This window comes from Leopardus geoffroyi, chromosome A1 (assembly GCF_018350155.1).
Source record: "Leopardus geoffroyi isolate Oge1 chromosome A1, O.geoffroyi_Oge1_pat1.0, whole genome shotgun sequence".
Lineage (NCBI taxonomy): Eukaryota > Metazoa > Chordata > Mammalia > Carnivora > Felidae > Leopardus > Leopardus geoffroyi.
In genome coordinates, this window is record NC_059326.1 from 168,949,103 (window position 1) to 168,970,163 (window position 21,061).

General features: G+C 32.9%; 1 protein-coding gene across 6 annotated transcripts in view; it reads left to right on the top strand.

The window, feature by feature from the left end:
* FER (FER tyrosine kinase) overlaps nt 1-21,061 on the top strand; it is a 447,367-nt gene that overhangs the window by 188,371 nt on the left and 237,935 nt on the right. For 5 of the 6 annotated variants that reach the window (XM_045500490.1, XM_045500498.1, XM_045500506.1 and 2 more), the window contains 2 exons: nt 3,388-3,480; nt 14,126-14,329. In XM_045500490.1, coding sequence (XP_045356446.1) covers nt 3,388-3,480; nt 14,126-14,329 — 297 coding nt within the window. The remainder of the gene's footprint in view (nt 1-3,387; nt 3,481-14,125; nt 14,330-21,061) is intronic. The other variant, XM_045500514.1, reaches the window with a different exon arrangement.

Sequence of the window (21,061 nt, forward strand, 5' to 3'; positions counted from 1 at the left end):
TGAGGACGCCTCAGGGAGAATGTGACTTAAGGCTCTAAGGGAGGTAACTCTGGTAACTAGCCAGCCTGATACATGGAACTCTTTGGGAATTTTGCCAGTGATCAATGCAATACACATGAGTGGGGAGTTGAATAATGGTCCCAGAAATTTTGAAATGAAGACTTTATCTAGTCCAGTGTACTGTGTGCTGATATAGAAACTGAGAGCCTATGTAGTGAAGTAATTTTCCCACATTCATACTCTTTATTCCTTCTGACATCAAAACCTTATTCTTTGTACCTTAGAGCTTCCTTTAGGAGCCTTGCTCTGAGAACTCTTAACCTGCTTTTTGGTTCAAGTCGTTAATTTGTAACTTGCTACGCCATGTACGTATGTTGTCATTTGGTAGAGCTGCTGATTTTTGTCAGTTACTCCCATCAGCAAAGTCTTGATTCTTGCCTTTTCTATCTTTGCTTGTGCGTCAGTAAGCAGAGGATGATGGAGGTAACCTGAGAGCCTGCTTTTTATTGCAGTTTGGGATTTTTAGTGAAGAATAATTTCAAAACCTGATAGGGATAGTTTTACTTGAACTGTAAGTAGTTTAGGTATTGCTTCCTAGAGTTATTTTTTATAAATAGATAATAGGGAAACTTTTAATTATTATGAAACATTTTCATATATATATGGAGAGAGAGACTGCGGGAGACAGAAATTGTGAGACCCTTCAGTTAATTTTAAAATAATGAAAATGAAAAACTATTTTTGAATGAGATGTGAAACTGATACCTCATCTAGAACTTTTTTTCCAAGATAGGTTTACAGCTACACTTATGACATTTTTCTGGGCATCTCATCAGAATATTATTTCATGATATCACCCCTCATATCCCCCCCCCTTCACTGACCCCCAACTCCCTCCACTGTGAGGGGCCATCCTGTTGCTGGAGCTAATGCTTGTGTTTATTATCTGGAGAAAGTTCTTCACCTTGTCATAACTTGAGGTGGGCAAAAGGAGTGCATCAATGCCAGCCCTAGCAGGCCTACAGGTAGTATTAGTCACTGTATCCGTGGTAATTGAAGGGAAGATTTTCAGTTTTAATTTCTGAAGTAGCCTTGTAATTCACTGATATAAAAATCAACTGTCAGTGAATTCAGCACAGTCTGAGGTATTATGTGACCATAATTTAAAGTTGATATATAATGCTATGTAGACCAGCTTTGGCAAGTGAGTTTCACGTTTTATTTGTGGAAATTTGGGCACCAAGTGAGCTGACACTGGTTAAAGTTTTGTGTAAACTTTATTTGTATTTAATTTTTCCTGTAAGAAAACTTAAAGTCTACTTATTGTTTTGTGATAATACATTTTTTAGATCAACCTATTTAAAGAGTGCCTTTATTTTTTTTAAGTTTATTTATGCATTTTGAGAGAGAGAGAGCATGGAGGAGAAGGAGAGAGAGGGAGAAGGAGAGGATCCCAAGCAGGCTGTATACTCTCAGTGCAGAGACCGATGTGGGGCTTGAACTCATGCACTGTGAGATCATGACCAGAGCCAAAACCAAGAGTTGGATGCTCAACCAACTGAGGCACCCAGGCGTCCTTAAAGAGTGCCTTTGAATGAAAGGATATATATTTTTTATTAGTTGTATCCCTTTGCCACACAAAACCACTTAATACAAAAGAAGCAGGTTTTGAAGTGTTCTTTACCCCAACCTGGACCTATCCGTTAAATTTATCTGGTGTTGGTTTCTTAAGAATATGATTTCTTTTTTAATATTAACAAAAGGTTTTTTGGGGAAATGGTTATCTTTCCTGTCATAAGATTTGATGCCAAGATGTAGCTTGAGGAGAATTACTGTTGTTGTTTCCGTGCATATTATTAAATCATATACAAATAAAATGCTTTCTAATAAGTAAAAATCTCCCCTGAATTTTTTACTTTTCTGCATAACCTCTCATGTGCTTTTCAGTTCTTACAGTTCTTGTAGAAATTCCCCACTTGAGCTGGGGAGTAGAAAACCATAGCCACTACAGTACTTTTCAGTATGTGTGCTATATATAATTAAATCACTCTATGAAAACACATTATATTATACATTATACTATAAATATAAATATGGGTAAACATATTACATACTATAAATATATTACTACATATAAATATACTACATATAATATATACTACATATAAATGTATTGCTATGTGTTATACATGTGTTACCATTTGTAAGATTATTTTAAATGATTAATATGTGTATATTTGTAGAATGAAAAGAATATTAGTACTGCAACTATTAGAATGAAAGGTAAATGAAGTGGGAGACAGAAATTGAGTTTCAGAAACTACCGTGTTTATCAGAGAGCATATGGCTACAGATGTCTGCATTTACTACAGAGAGACACATACCCAACATGTTAGAGACAAAAGAAACAGAAGATGTTATTTGTGGCCTGCTTTAGTTATTTTCCAGGGATGAGGAAAATTGAGCATCACAGCTGATGGAAGACATGGAAATACAGCATTTGGCAATAAGGTCTTGAGTTCTTTTGCCTGCTGCTGATTAACAGTTGAAATGTAGTCATTATTGGAAAATTGACCACCTTCCATTACAAGCCCTCACACATGCTTCTTTATTACCTTCTGTTTTTCATTTTTGTTCTTCTTTTTCTTCTTTTCTACCCTCTTACCCAACCCTTAACTTGCATTTGTTAAATGGATCTGAAGATATGAAATTTTCAGGAAAAGTTTCCTTCAACTGTGGTGCATGATACTTGGAAATATTTATCCTAAAGCAAGTAGCAGTCTGGATTGACTTCCCTTAGTGGAGTTCTACCATTATCCCCTTCCTGTTTTACTTTTTCATCATCGTCCTTCTTCAGTGATCGGGTCATCATCATCGTCATCATGATCGTGTGAATCTTTGTGAAATTTCCTAGCTACTTAGGCAGCCCTGGGATTCACTGTTTAAAAAAAATGTGTTCAATATAGTTCTCCTCTTTTTTCCCTATTATTTTCTTTCTTGAAAATCCCTTACAACTATAGTGCTATCTGAAATCTGTGTTAGACTGGTTCCTTTTAAATTGTCTTTTTTTTTTTCTTCTCCTGCATGTTAATACTTGAATTTCCCATGAAATTCCCATGAATTTCCTTTGCATTTCTCATTTTCTCTCCTCTTATGAATTTTTATTTCTTTCTTACTGCTCCCCAAATCAAGACATTTCTTGAGGGACCAGGAAAGTAAAAAACTATAGAGTTTATATGCATTTGATTATTTGTCATCTTAAATTTCAGGATTATGTTTTATTTAGTTGGAAGATGTGGTAAGCGGTGGATAAATACATAAATACCCAGCAGAGATGTGTGTAAACTAGTTTACTATTGCTGAAGGCTTCTCTCTTAATCTCTCCAGGAAAGAAAGGAGAGGCTCTCCAAGTTTGAATCTATTCGTCATTCAATTGCTGGAATAATTAGGTCTCCAAAATCTGCACTGGGCTCTTCAACAGTAAGTAGGATGAACTCTATGTGCTACTGAAAATAGTCATTGTCTAGCTTCTTTCTTTTTCTTCTCTCTTTTTTTTTTTTTTTAGCTTCTTTCTGATAAACAGTGAATATCGTATGTAAATTTGTCCTTACAAATAGAAAACAAGGTACATTATATAGCTTTTTGTATGCATATTAATCTATTCATATATGTATAGAGTAAAATTACATGTAACACTGATATGGGAGGAAAGAAATAAACTTTTATTGCAGACTTCTTGTACTACAGACAAATAATTCTAGGAAACATTTTATGTATTTTGTGGCTTTATTAGAAGAAGAGCATAGAAAATTTATTTTCCAGTGAAACATTTTTTAATGATAGGAATTATTATCTATGTATTTTTGAAAATATCAGTTTATATGCATGTTCATATTTTTAAAAACATTTTAATTTTATTCAAGTCTGTTTGAAATTTGGGTTTAGCATAACACTGTGGTGCATAGAATATTATAAATCTCTAGGTAACAACAGCCATAGGCAAACAAGATGAAGTATATTCTTTTTCCATTTATATATAAAACTTTAAAGTATTTTTCTTACTTCATTATCTTTCAAACTAAATTATCAAACTTTTTTTCCTAGCTATCCCTCATTCACAATAGAGCTTTAAGATGATGGTCTTACTGAATGATGATCAAAACAACAATATTCAGTACAAATTAATTATGTGCTTTCCCTCCCATCTTTTCCAAGTTTCTACATCATAATATCTTAATATTATTTCTTGTTCTTTAAAAGTTTAGCTGTTTAAAATAATGTGACCTGGTCTTATTTAGAAAAACAAAGTATTTCCTAACTATAGATTAGTAAAATGTCACATTTTGGATTTTATTTGCTATGATTCCTTTTGAATATGTAACACGGGTTCCCATATTTATTCCACTCAAGCAACATTCTTTTTATACACAATTAAGGCAAAGCATCGGGTATTTTAATTAAAAAGAAAGAAAATTATATTTTTATATAAAAGAGATTTTCTACTTCAGTGTTAGCCTTCAACGCTCCTATTGTCATTTCTGATATCCAGATGTGTTCTGTGGCAATAGGGAGGGGCTGTGAACTCATCAGACCATTTCCTGTGGCATTAATAGCAAATGAAAATAAAAATAATTATAGGCAAAAACTGCATGATAGAGTAAGTCTCTTTTAAGACCCATATCCTACTCTTGTTTTCTTAAGTTAATGACTTACAACTTCACAGATAAATAGTAGTTCATAGGACTTAATTTATTATGATTTGATGTTCAAAATAAAGTATAAGAGACTTGATTAGGAATCTGTGGCCAATTCTGGAGACTATGAGGACAGGTTTTGATAACTTATTTGAAGAAAAAAAAGAAGAGCTCTTGAAAATAAATACTTAAAACATTTTTTAAAAAGAAAAAAATAGTTCTTAAAAGGAAATGTTCAGATCTGTTCTTCAAAAAGAGGAAAAAAAAGGAACATCACTTCTTAAAAGGAAACGTTCAAATACCTCATTTGCACTTCATAAAATTATTTAACATGAAAATAGTTCAGTGAAACACTTGACATAGTTGTCATTGACTCACCTTTGTTTCACTTAGGTGAGTGGTCTTTTTGCCAGCAACTAGTAGCAGTTTATTGGTGAGCTAATTTGTGAAAGGTGATCCCTCTGCCCAATTTTCCTTTAGTAAACTATTTTACATGCTTGAGAAGAAAGGCTTATTATAAACTCAAGGTTATCTTCAGGGTTATTAGGTGTAAAATTAGGAGAGTGGAATTTAGAGCTTCAAGTTTTAGCTAGTGACAGAAAAATAAGAATTCTCTGATAGTGGACATGGGCGAACACTCCCAATATTTGTTCATTTGTTTTCCCCACAACCTGGGATGCCCTGGAGACAGTTGTCTAGGAATGCAGCCATGGCTTTTGAGGCTTCAAGTTACATTCATCACTTTGAAGGTCATAGTTATGAGAACTTCAGCTTTTGGCTCCAGAGCCTGTTTTGATAAGTCAGGGTCGATTAGAGGGTGAGAGGGTTTTTTCTTTTATGTATGGAAAGACGTGCTCATTTACAAATAGAAACAGAAGAAATCCAGTTAGTTCAAAATGATGACGTTATATAGAGTTGGCTATCCTAAAATTACGTCAGACATAATATGCACAATCTTAATGAATTAATGGTACAAATCATAACTTTTTAATCATTGAAGGTATTTACATGTTATTTTTTCCATTTAAAAATGGTCTTTACGTTATTCTTAAGTAAAATTACCAAATTGACAGTGACTGACATAGGTAAAAGTTTGGTGTTAACAAACTGCTGTTAGCTGAAATAAATTGAAGTGCCTTTCCCACAAAGCATGTACCTCATTCAAATACACATTGTGATCGGTTTTTCATAAATTATGAACGTCCTCAAAGCTATGAGATGCCCATTTCTTCTAAGAAAATGCTCTCTCTGTAACTGAGAATTCTAGAGAATGTTCACTTCCTCAGGGCCCAGTTGGTGCATCTTCAAGCTGAAGATGATCATTGCTTTATCAGTTAAGTGCCCTTTGGTATTCCCTGATTTATTTAGTAAGCTCATGAACCAAAAAGATTGAGTCAGTCTGCGGTTTATGACGCTATTCTTCACTAGGAATAGATGTGCACAACCTTTTCTCTAAAATGTTAGTTATCTTAACATTATTTGAAGGAGGGGTTTTCCCCTCAAATACACGAGTAATTGAGGTCTTGAGTCTTAGTATGAATGTGAAGGTTTCAGGTGTTAAGTGTGATAATCTAAGTCTTAGAGACTACTTAATCATAATTAAAATTTTTTTCTGATACAATATGGTATTTTTTAGAGTATTCTTATTTGATAAATATAAAACAAAGAACTTTTTATTGTTCTAAATGATTTTTTCTCTATAAAAAAACTTACTAAAATTACATACTTAAGCATATTAAAAATATTTTATAGTGGTACACATCACATAACATGAAATTCACCATTTTAAAGTGTACACTTAGTGGTTTTTAGTATACTATGTTGTGCAACTATCACTACTGTTGGCTTCCAGAACATTTCCATCTCCCTTATAGGATACTCCATACCCAATGGTAGTTAGTTTCAGTTCTCTCCTTTTTCCATTTTCTGGCAATCATTAATCCACTTTTGAAGCATATGTCTGTTCTGGGCATTTCACATAAATAGAATCCTATAATATGTGACCTCTTGTGTCTAGTCTTTTCCAATTAGTATAATATTTTCAAGGTTCATCTGTGTTGTAGCATGTGACAATACTTCATTCTTTTTATGACTGGATAATGTTCTGTTATATGAATTTATCACATATTGCTTAGCCATTCATCAGCTGATGGAAACTTGGGTTGCTTCCACTTTTTGGCTGTTAGGAATAATGATGCAGTGAACACTGATGTACAAGTTTTTACGTGAACATGTATTTTTCAATTCTCTCCGTTATATACCTGGAAATTGCTGGGTCATATGGTGATTCTATGTTTAAGTTTTTGAAGAACCGCCCAACAGTTTTCCACAGTGGTTGCACTCTTACATTTCCACTAGCAGTATATGGATGTTCTAATTTCTCTACAATGTCATCAACACTTGTTATTTTCAATTTTTAAAATTATAGTCATACTAGTGGATGTGAAGTGGTATATCTTTTATTTGCATATTCCTAATGACTAAGATGTTGAACATCTTTTCACATGCTTATTAGCCACTTGTATACATTCTTCAGAGACAAGACTGTTCATTTTCTTTGAACACTTTTCAATTGGATTGCTTTTTAATTCTTGAGTTATAAGTGTTCTTTATATATTTTGCATACAAACCCCTCATCAGATATATACTTTGCAAATGTTTTCTTCTCATTTTGCAGATTATCTTTTTATTTTCTTGATAGTGCCTTTGACAAAAGTTTTTAATTTTAACAAAGTCCGATTTCTCCATTTTTCTTTGTTGGCACATGTTTTTGATGTCATATCTAAAAAACTATTGTCTAATCCGAGACCATACAAATTTTCACCTTTATTTTCTTATGAGTGTTTTATAGTTCTGCCTTATATATATAGGTCTTTGATCCATTATGAGGTAATTTTTGTATATGGTACACAGCGGAGGTCCAAATCCATTCTTTTGTGTGTGGGAACATTTAATTTAAAATCCTAAAAAAGTAACAACTATGAAATCACTGTTTCTTTATTCAAATGAACATATAAAAATTAGAAGTATAAGTATAATTTTAGATAAAATAAGGAAATTAATCACATTTTACATAGGGAAATGAAATTAGTATTAATCTTTATATTATTCCCATTGGACTTGCCATAGCTATTTATTTCAACATATTTAATAGTGTGGCTACAATGTAGAGCTTATTTGAAGACAGTCTCATGGAATACCACTTCCATCAACAATGTTGATGGCAGGGAGAGTGTAAGATAATTAGGTGATAGATGAATTTGGCTTTAATCGAATTATAGCATCTGATGGTGTATGTTTAATACTTATTGTTATGATCAGAATAGTATTTTAATATAACAGCTGCAAGAATGTGTTCTTTTTCTCAATGTGCTAGAAGCTTGAAATAACCAATCATTAGTGCTTTTGGACTCAGAGAACTACTGTACATCCAGCATCTCCCCATGCTGCAGGAGGTTATAATTTTGCTTTAAGAACTATTTCTCAGAGACTGCTTCTGAAGTCAGGGCCAGAGATATTAGGATTAATTGCATAATCTGGAAGCCTACTGTAACCATGCATGTCCATTTCCATTGGAAGTCTTAGAGCCACATTATATTTAATGAGATCTGTTCTAGCCATATCAAGAATACTTCCCTTTCTCAGAGCCCTCTTTTTACTACAGGATTTCCCTAGCAAGTGTTGGAGCAAACAACTTGTTCCATCTTACATCCCCTTGTGAGTACTAGTTGTATCACTGATCTATGAAGTGTATAATGCCTTTCTAATAGTAGCACTCTCTGAAAAATGTACTTTAAAACCAGAATAAAGCACATCTTGGTCCAAATAACTGTTCTTAATAATTCAGAAGAATTATTAAATTATTCAACTCTTGCCTCCTTAAGATTCATATTTTTCTATACTGTATCGGCATATATGCTATTTCAATTTTAGAATCACTTCATACTAAAATTTAGAAAATAAGAACATTGGAAAATAAAGATATGCTTCCATTATATAGAATAATATAGCAAATAAGATTTTCCTGCTCGCTTCTTTTCAAAAAATTAGAAAATTATAGTTCAGCTATGTTTAAGTCATACAGTGATATAATGCTAGTAGTATTATAATGCTTAGCTACCACCATTGGCATAGGGAAATGCAGTTTTTTTCAAGCATAACATAATAAACTGCTTGTGTTCTTTAGTGTTCTCCTTTAAGCCTAGGAGAGCAACCTTGTACTTCCTTTAACAATGCATATTGTTAAATTCAGGTTAAATATTATATATTTTAAACTTTAGTTGTCTTCGTTTGCTCTTATGGTTTTAATTTATCTCCCCTCCTTGTAGTCACTCCTGTCCCCCAGACACTAAGATGTAGAAAATGAGAAAAAAGGAAAAATAAAAATAAAAATTCTTGCGTCGTATCACTGCCATACATACACTGAATTCTACTGTCCAGTTATGTTTAGGAAAACTAAGTATTATTCTCAGAATTGCTAGTTTTGAATCATTATCACACATAATTTTTAAGAAAGACTTATCAGATTTATTTTCTATAACCTATACTTTTACTGTATAGAGAGCAAATATCTGTTTTTTTTAAGACCTTTTTTTTAAATGCTTATTTATTTTGAGAAAGAGGAGACAGAGTGGGAGCAAGGGAGAAACAGAGAGAGAGAGACACAGAATCTGAAGCAGTCTCCAGTCTCCAGCTGTCAGCACAGAGCCTGACACGGGGCTCAAACTCATGAACTATGAGATCATGACCTGAGCTGAAATCGGATGCTTACCGACTGAGCCACCCAGGCACCCTCTTCTTTTATATGTTTGAGCAAATGCTTATAGCAATGATCTGATCATGTCAGGCTGATACTGTATTCTTCACAAGCAATCGCAACTTGATGATGAACATTTAAATTTCCTGAGATATGAGTTATTAGAATGATCTGGTAATAGTTTTAGTTGATATGTATAACATGAAATTAGCACTGAGTACAGTTAATTGACTTAAATGTGTTATTAGTGATATTGTGGCACATTGTATATATAATATTGTATGAGCTTAAGGAAAGAATATTTGTTAACGAAAAAATAAAAGTGTAGAAAACATGCAGTGAAATGATCAGATAAAAGAGGATAAATGAGAGTCATGAGTAGAATTGGAAAAAGCAAATGGATAAAAATACTAAAGTGAAAAAAGAAAATGATTACTAATAAAGAGAAGAAGGGTACGGGAACTAAAGAAGAAAAAAAAGTCAGAGCAAATCAGAACGTATAGGGGGAAGCAGAAGCATTAAAACAAAAATGAAAGACCTTTAGAAAATATATTTTGCTAGAGATAGTGTCTCTTATGAAAGATCCAAGAAGGTGCACAAAAAGGCAATCAAGGAAATGGGAAGTTGTGGAAGTAAGGCTAATATTTGAGTTTGGCCTACTTGTCTATCTTTTTAGGTAAAGTTTTGGAAAGAATTATATTAGAATGCAAATCTGATCAGGATGTAATTCTGCCTAGTTTTGATGCTAGGCAACAGTTATATTATTAGCTAAATACTAAACAAACTCAGGTTCTCAAAAAGTACAACAAATCAAGAAATTTGTGAGTAAGAGTTTTGTTGCTAGTTTCGTTGTGGAAGATAAACATTAGGTGAAGTACCTTTATTTTGGTTAAAGATATCAGTGCATGAAAAAAAGTGGTAAGTTCTACCTTACTGCTAAAAACATTAGAATTTGTAGAATACAGATAGACCTTAGTGCCTTAAAAGACAGAACCCTGCTGTATTTAATTTACATCCTGTTTGTCTAGCCTGAGGCAATGATCATTAAGATCAAATACCTGGGCTATTTTTTATTTTTCGTTGTTTTAAGAGTTAACTCATTCAATAAATTCAAAATGGAATTATTTAGTAATTTGAAAAAAATGTGGCAAGAACAACATTATTATTCATATTCTCATTTTATGTTTTTATTCAACTGTCAAACTCTAAATGATGTAAAATATATTTTCTACCTATGGTTACATTTTTCTTTCACTGAAAATAATAGCTTTTACTACCACCAGGCAGATTCCTTTTCAATAGACCTTTTCCAACCTTTTGCAAGTGTTTGGTGATTCTCTTACCTCTGAGTGTATGATGTTTGATTCCTAATCTCAAATTTTCCAGTGATAAAATTAAAGGGGTCTTTATGGAATTTTTGAAAATTTATGAAAATTTTGAAATGTTTAAAATCCTGAGTTACTTGGTCTCACCCCAATGTAATATTAAATTAGATTTGAAATAATTCTTTACTTAGATTATTAAATTAATGGCTAAATTTATGTAAGAATAGAAAAGGTACTTAAATATATTTTTATAATTAAAAAATTATTAAACATTTTTATGTTTGTGTTGAAGTTTTATTTAGCTTGTTCAAGTTCCTTGAGAGGTTTACTTATATATTTTCCATGGTGTTTTACTTTAGGTTGTTTTTTTTTAATCATTTCTTCAGTGCCTAATTTTAATAGAATCTACACTTTGATTTTTTTTAAGATTTTATTTTTTTTAAGTAATCTTTTCACCCCACATGGAGCTCAAACCTACAATCATGAGATCAAGTGTCACATGCTCTACCGACCGAGCCAGCCACGCACTCTTGATTTTTTTTTTTAATATTTTTCTTTACTTCTCAAAAAGGAGCTCATATGGCACTGAAATGTTTGACATAAAGGCATACAAATCTTCTTTATGTACTTGAAAATTATCCTGAAATAGGATAAGAAAAAAATAGGCTCTTATTCTTTCCTCAAGAAAAAAATATTTTCATTTTCTAGTATTGACTACCCATTGCATCTTCATTTATACCAATTATTTGATTTGACTAATCCCAGGATGTTTTTACTGGACTATCCTTTAAGAACCAGGCCCAGAGAAAATAACTAAACAGCTAGCCCAATTAATCAGGAAAGATTGTCTTATCAAGTATAACTCAGTAATTGTATTAGATTAATTATAACTTTAAAAAAAGAAGCCCCCTCCTCCCCATATCTTGGGCAAAATTTTTAGATAACTTACTGACAAGGAAAAATCTTTCTCTACTGATATTTGAAGTAAAAAGCTTCATTTCCTTTGTGATGTAATTATGACAGCTCTTGGGATGTTGGATTTTGTTGCTGAAACATTCTACCTTCTATTACTAACAAGCTTGCAAAATTGTATTGGAATTTAATTAAAATCATATTAATAAAAAGATTCCTTCCAATGCTTGCAGAGAAGTCCCTGTAAAACCTGATAGACCCAGACAGGGGATGGGTGGGGGCTTTCCTACATATGTGTAATTCACATGCACGCTCACAGTTCAGCTTACATTTTATATTGTCTAGGAGCTGGGGAACAGCAGCTCTTTATTTCAAAGAAACTAATAAATCCAAACAACTGGTGTATAATCCCTGTGAAATAGTAATATAAATTCTTTCCCATTCACTTCTTTTTTTTAAAGCAAACAAATAAACAAACTTAGATGTTCTTTCAGGATGATTTTTCCCCCCAAAGAGATTCTTCACATTCAAATCCTTAAATGAATTTCTTGGTGTTAGCTCAGCTTTTGTGCTTCAAATGCCCTTCTGACTTAATGAATACTCCAGGCTCTGCATTTTTCCAGTTCTAAATAAATCAAAATTTGGGAGGATAAGTTGAATAGGGTAAGGAATGAGGCACGTGACATCCTTGTTTGCGATGCCTTTCTAATAGGTAGACCTTCTTGAAAGATAATGATAAAAACAAGTTCTTTGCAAAGAGGTGACATTGAATTTCTTGTTCTATTGATTTTTTATGAAAAAAAATTTTTGCCATGGGCAGTGCTTGGAAATATTCTATACAGTAAAAATGTTGGTGTTTGTTATAGTGAGATACGCTGTGATAATATTTTGGGAAAGATATATTTAATAATTTTGGCAACCTGCTTTAAGAATGATAAACTATTAGTATCAGTATACACGAAGAGTTAATTTTGTGTGAATAATGCATTGGTCTTTAAAGGCACTGTTGTCTCATAGTTGTGGCTGGTTCTTTATGTAATTTGTTCTTTAAATCCGTTTTGGGGAACACGATTAAAATTTTCTTGAAATATTATTTAATCATAATTAGTACTAAAAGAATGAGTCTTGTTTACCTTACAAAAAATTTTTATGTAAGTCATACCATGTATATATTAAAGGAATTAAGTATATCATAAGTGGAAGTAATAGAAACCAAAATGTGAACTCTTCTTTGAAGTCTATTTGGGATTTTTCAGGGTTCTTTTTTTTTAATCATTAGGATGGGTTTTAGATCATATAAAATAGAACTTGTACCAATATCTTTTGGGCCTCTTCAGTGGTACAAAACAATGAAGACTGTCTTCAGAACTAGTTTTCATTTACCACAAAGATTCACACTTTGTCCCTATATACAGTTCATCATGTCAGCCTGAGAAACCTTATCTATGAGTATTTGCCTTTCATTTATTATTAATTCTAATTTCCAATTTATACAATTGAGGAAATTTATAAATTACTTTCTTATGAGACATTGTGCATATTGTGTTCTAAGAATCCTAAGAGTTAGTGCACATTTTTGTACCTCAGCCATAGAGTACTCTTAACCATCCAGTGCAATTTAGTTCTTTGGATAATAAAAATGTACCTTTTACTTGTAACTAGAAACTGTTTCCATCTATTACCAATTAGAAAATTTCAAGGAGATATAATTAGTTCTTTAGTTATCTGTTATTCGGTATTAGCATTTGAAGCCTCCTAAAATAACAGATAATTTTGCCATGCTCATGACGTTTCCTGCCATGCTCATGGCTAATATTCCTCCCTTGTTTTTGCCACATGTTTGTAATTTCATGTTAGTGATTTTCAGTGATACTGCATCTCCTAAGGCTTTATTGGCCATTGCTCTACAGGGTCAGGACCAGACATGTGGCAGAGGTAATGGTTAAGGAAGTCAGGGGAATGAGAGCAAGAATGGGAAGGTATAACAGCAGGGCAGCATCTAATAAAGCCTTAGATATTGCTTCTAAAATATAGCATATGGGCAGTCTACCGCCCATGTCATTGAGAGTTTTCCCATAAAAATAATTAACTCAACTTTTAATTTAAATGAAAATGAAGTCGTTTTGTGAAAATTTTCTGATAATACCCCTTTTATCGTAATTATCTGGTTGGTAAATTTTAAATCTATGGATTTACCTTGTGATATGATGAATAAGATTATAAATTCCAACACTAAATGCTAATATTGTGCTCCAGGAGATACATATCTTTTTAATTATGAAAAATTCAGATTCATTATGTGACTTTTAGTCAGTTAATTAAAAGGAGGAACATAAGTAAGAAGTATTTATAATTACTATAAATTTTACCAGCAAGAATTCCTATTTTCTCTAATTTGTTTCTTTCTTTTTTTTTTTTTTTTTCAATGTTTGCTCAAGTACTCTGATGCAGTCTCCATAAGTGAGAAGCCCCTGGCAGAACAGGACTGGTACCACGGTGCAATTCCCAGAATAGAAGCACAAGAACTTTTAAAACAACAAGGAGACTTCTTGGTGCGAGAAAGTCATGGGAAACCTGGTGAATATGTCCTTTCTGTATATTCTGATGGACAAAGGAGACACTTTATCATACAATTTGTTGATGTACGTTTCCAATTTAGTTTATATGTATATTTTGACATAGTTCATTGCAGTAAAATTATAATAAGAGGGTGAATAGTTTGTGATAAATGCCTGTGACACTTTATGTTTAGTATTTAGTTTTACTTTGTCTTGAATTTCTTCAATACAGTGTGCCAAAATTCACTAAAATGTTAATCTTGTTAAGGAAATATGTATTTTTAAATATTAGAAATTAAAAATAATTGTTACACATTTAATTTATTTTTGAAGTTTATTAATTCATTTAAAGTTTATTTATTTATTTTGAGAGAAAGAGAGAGAGTGTGAGCAGGGCAAAGGCAGAGAGAGGGAGAGAGAGAATTCCAAGCAGGCTCTGCACTGTCAGCAGGGAGTCTGATGAGGGGCTTGAGCCTATGAACTGCAAGGTCATGACCTGAGGTGAAATTTACAGTTGGATACATAACCAACTAAGCCACCAAGGCCTCCCTCAAACACTTCATTTATTAATTAATTCATTGTTAATTTTGTATAGTATTCAGACCTCACCTTGATAATAATATTTTCCTACTTTCATGCATCCAACCTACTGTTTCTAGTAGTATGTCATTCCTCATATCTTGGAAAGCTCTCATAATTTGTATGTGCCTTTAAGTTATGGATGTAGATAAACTTCCGTGTTAAAATCAGTAACCATGTTGGCTTTATTTATAAAATGGTATGTGAATTACAGAAGGAAAGGTCATTGGTTAACTGTAAACTAAAATTTATATGAATGTTTCCATCTATTTACTAAGCTCTAACAGCTACTATTTTAAAAATATGTCATACATTAAACAGGACTGAAATATTTCCCTTATTACCACATAGTTTAAAATGTAGGAATTTAAATTATTATTCTTAGAAACCAAAAGGAAAGGTCTACTTGCAAATTATCCCTTGTCTTTAATACCACCTTTTAGTTTTAAGTGACTAAAATGAATAGCATAATATATTCTAAAAATAACACATTGTTATAGGTTCACGTTTGAAGATTTTATTCAGCTTCCTTCTGTCACTGAAATTTTGCAAAGATCTCTGTTACACATGAGAGTGCCTGTATTTCTGTAAATGCCTCAGGTTTTTCACTGCCTAATTTTATTTAGTTAATTCTCACTATATAATGTTTAGCTCTTAAATTAGTTGAAAAAAGAAGTTTTAAGATGATATAAACTGGGGAAGTTTAAATCCTTTTTCAATTTGTATAGGTAAATCTTTCATGAGCTAAAATTATCTCATTTCATTCCTCATATACCTGTTGCCTGAAAGGGGCCAATAAATGGGGGAATTCATTATGAGATATTTAGTGATTGCCTATTATAGTCCAATCAAGGAGTTTATAATCCAGTAGTAGATTATAAAAGCTGTATGTAAATGAGGGGACAGGTGTACTAAGAAAGGAAGACGTAAAGAAAGATGAGATTTTAGAAAGTAGGAAAAATACCAAAAAGTGGGTAAAGCACTGAACTTGGTATGAAAAGAGTTGGGTTTCTGTCCCAGTTTGTACTCTAGAAACTCTCTGGTTTGGGAAATAATGGGGGTAATAGCTGGTACCAAAATTGTGAGAATCAAATCAGTAAGTATGTATTTCCTAAGGTGTAAGGTACTTTGCAAATATTAGACATTTTTACCATTGTTTGATGACATCACTTGAGAGAAAATAAAATGTACTTTATATGAAATATCCATGTAATTGGAAAAGTTAATTTAAAAAGTTTCTTTTGGGTTTCCATGAGATTTATTTGTGAAATTTAAATAGTAATGAAGTGTTGTTTTGGAATTTATATATTAAGGTTTGAGGTATTCACAATCACAAGTAATGCTATTTTTAACAACATTGTCTCTGCCAAGTGCAGTGTAGGATGGCAATTATTTTGAAGCTTTTATTTATTTATTTATTTTTGGCTGCATATTACAGTTACTTTTTGTTATTTTTTTTTTTTTTTGAGAGAGAGAAGGAGAGGATGTAGGGGCAGGAGAGGGGCAGAGAGAGAGAGGGAGAGAGGGAGAGAGGGAGAGAGAGAGAGAGAGAGAGAGAGAGAGAGAGAGAGAGAGAGAGAATCCCAAGCAGGCTCCACACTTAGTGCAGAGCCCAATGCAGGGCTCAATCTCATGACCTTGGGATCATGACCTGAGCCAAAATCAAGAGTCGGATGCTTAACCAACTGAGCCAGCCAGGTACCCCCATAATACAGTTACTTTTTTTTAAAGTTTATTTATTTATTTTGAGAGAGAAAGATGGCGGGGGTGGGCAGAGAGAGAGAGAGAGAGAACGAGAACTAGTGGGGGAGGCGCAGGCTCCACACTCTGTAGTAAGCTCTACTTGGGGCTTGATCTCAGGACCAGAACATCATGACCTGAGCTGAAATCAACAGTCGGAGGCTTAACTGATTGAGCCCCCAGCAGTCCTTGCAGTTACTTTTTAACAGGTTGTGAAACTCTGCTTGCTGTGAACATTATGTGAACACTATGAATGATCAAGATGGACACAGATACTTCTAATTTTTACATTTTTCACTGTTCTAGGAGAGAATATCTATCTTTGGTCTTATTCAAGCAAGAATTGTACTTTCTTTTAATTATTCATTTATTTATTTATTTTTACGTTTTTATTTTATTTTTGAGGGAGAGACAGAGTGCGAATGGGGAAGGGGCAGAGAGAGAGGAAGACACAGAATCTGAAGCAGGCTCTAGGCTCTGAGCCTCTGAGCACAGAGCCAACGTGGGGCTTGAACTTGAGATCTGTGAGACTCATGACTCAGGACTGTGAGATCATGACTCAGGCGCTTAACCGACTGAGCCACTTTGGCACCCTAAGTTGTAATTTTTATTAGATGCTAAATTTACTAATTTTGTAAACCCACACACACATACATACAGGATTATCTCAATCTCTGTAATCTTTGTTGTTATTCACTGACCTTTTCCATAGTTACTAGCCTGTTTAGGGTGCTTGATGTAAGAGACTTTGCATTTAAACATCTTTAGTTTTTATAGCTAAAACTGTTTATTTTGTGTCATAAATGTTGATAGATTTTCACAGAGATTTAAATGGTTTTGTTCCATTTGATAAGAAAATATATACACAAATCTTTGTTTTTGTGTATGATAAAACAAAAATACTTGTAGTTAGACAAAATACTCCAGAAAGAATTTCTTATTATTAATAGGAAAGTCCCAATTTATATTTCTCTAATTTATTTATATGACAGTCATTTGTTAGAAACCCATTTTTGTAGAGTACCATGTTATTCAGTGTAAGGACATGAAAGTGAAAAATGTATGGCCTTCTTAGTGAACCTAAAACCTAGTAAGTGAGACATTTGTAGAATTCACGAACAGATTAATATTAAAGATGCGGAATTAGGAATGGTTGAACTGAGAAATTTGAATTAATATATGGTGATGAATTAAAAAGAACACAATGATAAATATTTTAAAACAAAAAAATCCCTATGTAATGGCATATCATCATCTTTTTTTTTTCCTTATCCAGTCATTCAGCAAATACTAACATGTAAGTCCCAGGGATATGAGTCAATAAAACAAAAATAACCCAAAAGTGGAGGCTGTAATTGCTGTGTGAAATTGGGTATCTGAATGTGTTAAATCATTGGTTTATTCAAAAGGTATTTATTAGATGTCATCATATGCTAAGTTCCAGTTAGATCTGGGAGAGTCAGTCTCAGAACATACCACATAGGTTTACTTTGTTCTTTTACCACAATCTCTAGGCTCTTTGAACTACATGTATTTTTAAATTGAGATTTCCTAGAATCTCAAGGAAAACTAAGTAAAAGTGAGTCATCCAAAACGTGTTTGAATGACAGTTGGTTCCAAGTTTGTGCCTTATTGTTATATGCTTATATAATATACTTTGAATCATTTTAATTGCTCTAATACCATTCAAGGACTCCAGAAAAGGCAAGAAATACCTTAAAGTCAAAATGAAACTATCACAAGATATCATTTTCTGTGTCCCTGGTACACAATTAAAGACTTAGATGACTTTCTTCTTAACAATTAAAGCCATTCCAAAACCTCATTAATATTGATTTCCAGGAAATAATGATTGAACAAGCACTTTTAAGACCCTGGGATGTAATGGTGGAGCTTATAGTCTAGGGGGGAGGTTCACAGTCATTTATAAATCACACATGCTATATATAATTATAAAATGTAATAAGAGATGTAAAGTAGATACATGTTGCTATAAAAGGTTTTAATTGGGAAACAAGGATGTTAAATTTGAGACAACATCTGAAGAATGAATAAAAGCTAACTTGGCTTTTTAGGAAAGCCATACAGAAACCTTATTAATACTATTTCCCAAACTCTCTAACAATCTTTCCTGTGTACTGGTTTAATGAGTTATATATATTTATATATTCCATGAGCTGTTTTTATTTGACAAAGCTAGAACTTATGTTTTATATTTTCATTTTAAGGTATTTTACCAAGAAAAGGAGTATTTTAGTTTTTCTTGTTTTTTGTTTAGCATGTTCGTCTCAGCCTCTTTCAGAAATGATCTTCCTTCCTTCCTTCCTTCCTTCCTTCCTTCCTTCCTTCCTTCCTTCCTTCCTTCCTTCCTTCCTTCCTTCCTTCTGCCGGCTTGTACTGAGTTCTTTTTCAAGAGGTCTATTCAGGCATATTATTTCAAATTATACACTCATTGAAGCCACTTCTCATTTTTTGTGTGCTTATTCTGTTCTATCTGACTTCCTTGTATAACACTCCTCTGCAAGTATGTATAGCAAGAAAATCTGATTCTGTTTTTTTATGTATTTTTCATACATATGCATATTTGATTCTTAAGTAGCACAATGATAACTCAGAAACAAATTCTAGATGTAGCAAATGTGTTGTGAAAACATAACAGTTCAGTGTCTGTTCCTTGAGATTTTTTGGATATATTTTAATTATATGTATCTATATATTTTTTATTTTACAAAATTTGAGTTATATTTTTTATTCATACTTTTTATTTTCAATGATATATTACATGATATCTAATCATGTAATACAAATGACAATCAACAAAATGATCTTTGTAGAAATTTGCAAAAATTTATTTTATACTATTTTTTATTGCTTCTTTTGGAATTTGCCTAAGAGATCATTAGTAGCAACATTCGCTCCAAAGAAAAGTGTCTTATTTAAAGATTAGTCTGGGAATGCCTGGGTGGCTCAGTCTGTCAAGTGTCCAACTTCAGCTCAGGTCATGGTCACACTGTGAGTTTGAGCCCCGTGTTGGCTCTGTGCTGACAGCTCAGAGCCTGGAGCCTGCTTTGGATTCTGTGTCTCCCTATCCCTTTGCCCTTCCCCCCTTACTCTCTCTCTCTCTCTCTCTCTCTCTCTCTCTCTCTCTCAAAAATAAATAATGAACATTAAAAAAAATTTTAGATTTATAGATTAGTCTGGATTCTCTCTGTGATACCATTGGCAAAGCCGTGTAGAAAAACTTAAAAAAGAATCTGTTTGTATGTGAACCGAACTTCATGTCATCTGAGCTACAAGAAATTTATACAGATTTATACAATGTCAAATTATAATATTCGGAATTTTGAGAGTATCAAGAAACAAGCCCTCAACAGTTTTTGTGAATGTACTACTCTTGACCTGAGTTTGATGCTTAGCTGAACTTTATAAGCGTATGTCTTAGCATCATTTCTAGATTCATTACTTTATCTTCATCTTTAGGAAAGTGAGTTAATCGGTTTTGCACAGTTAGGACTCTGAGAACTTCACTGATGTCAACATGATCGCTTTAAAAAGATAATTGCTAGAAATCAGTTTCTTACTTCAGCCCATGAAGTAAGTAATGCTGTTGTATCACTGTATTCACTCACCATGATTACTATATCAGTGGCAGAAAACCGTCTTTAAACTAAAAGCTAGATATGTTCTTAAATGAAAATTCCCATTATTCTATTCAAATGTTTCTCTAATTATAAATGTATATTGGAATTTTATATAAGACATTATAACACTAGCGGCTGATTTGAAATTTGATTCTCTGTGAATTTTATCCTGTTACTTGCTTTCTATCCAACATTGTACTTCAGTATCTTGGGTTTGCAGGTGTCTGAACTATTCAGTATTGATTTCCAGGTTAAGTTATCTTACTTGTCTCTTTAACTTCAGTTATTTAATATGCGTTATATTTCATTCATTCATACGTGGTTATTGATCTAAGAAATTTGTGCCAGGCACTGTTCTAGACCATGGGGATACTGTGATGAGCAAAGCAAATGTAAAAATTTATCACCTCATGAGCTTACATTCTAGAGGAAGAGATAGACGAAGAGCAAGATAAAAAGTAAAATATATTTGATGTTAGATGGTGTTAACTTCTGAGGAGAAAAATTCAATAAGGAAAAGGAGATAAGAAATTTAGTTGGGGCGAGAAAATGGATTCTGAATATTGTGTTGGGTGGCCAAAGAAGACCTCACTGAAAGATGACATATGCTGAAAGACTGGAGGAAGTAGGGGGGCCATTACCCATATGTCCATCTGAGAAACTATTACCCATATGTCCATCTGAGAAACTATTTAAGCCGCAAATGTAAACTCCCTCAGAAAGGAGTGTGTATAGTGTGTTTTAAAAGAAGAAGGAAATGAGGGGGACTGGAGGGAAGTGGAGGGGAGTGGTAGTGGTTAGAAATGAGGTAAGAGAGATGATAGAGGACAGATTGTATAGTGTCTTAAAGACCATG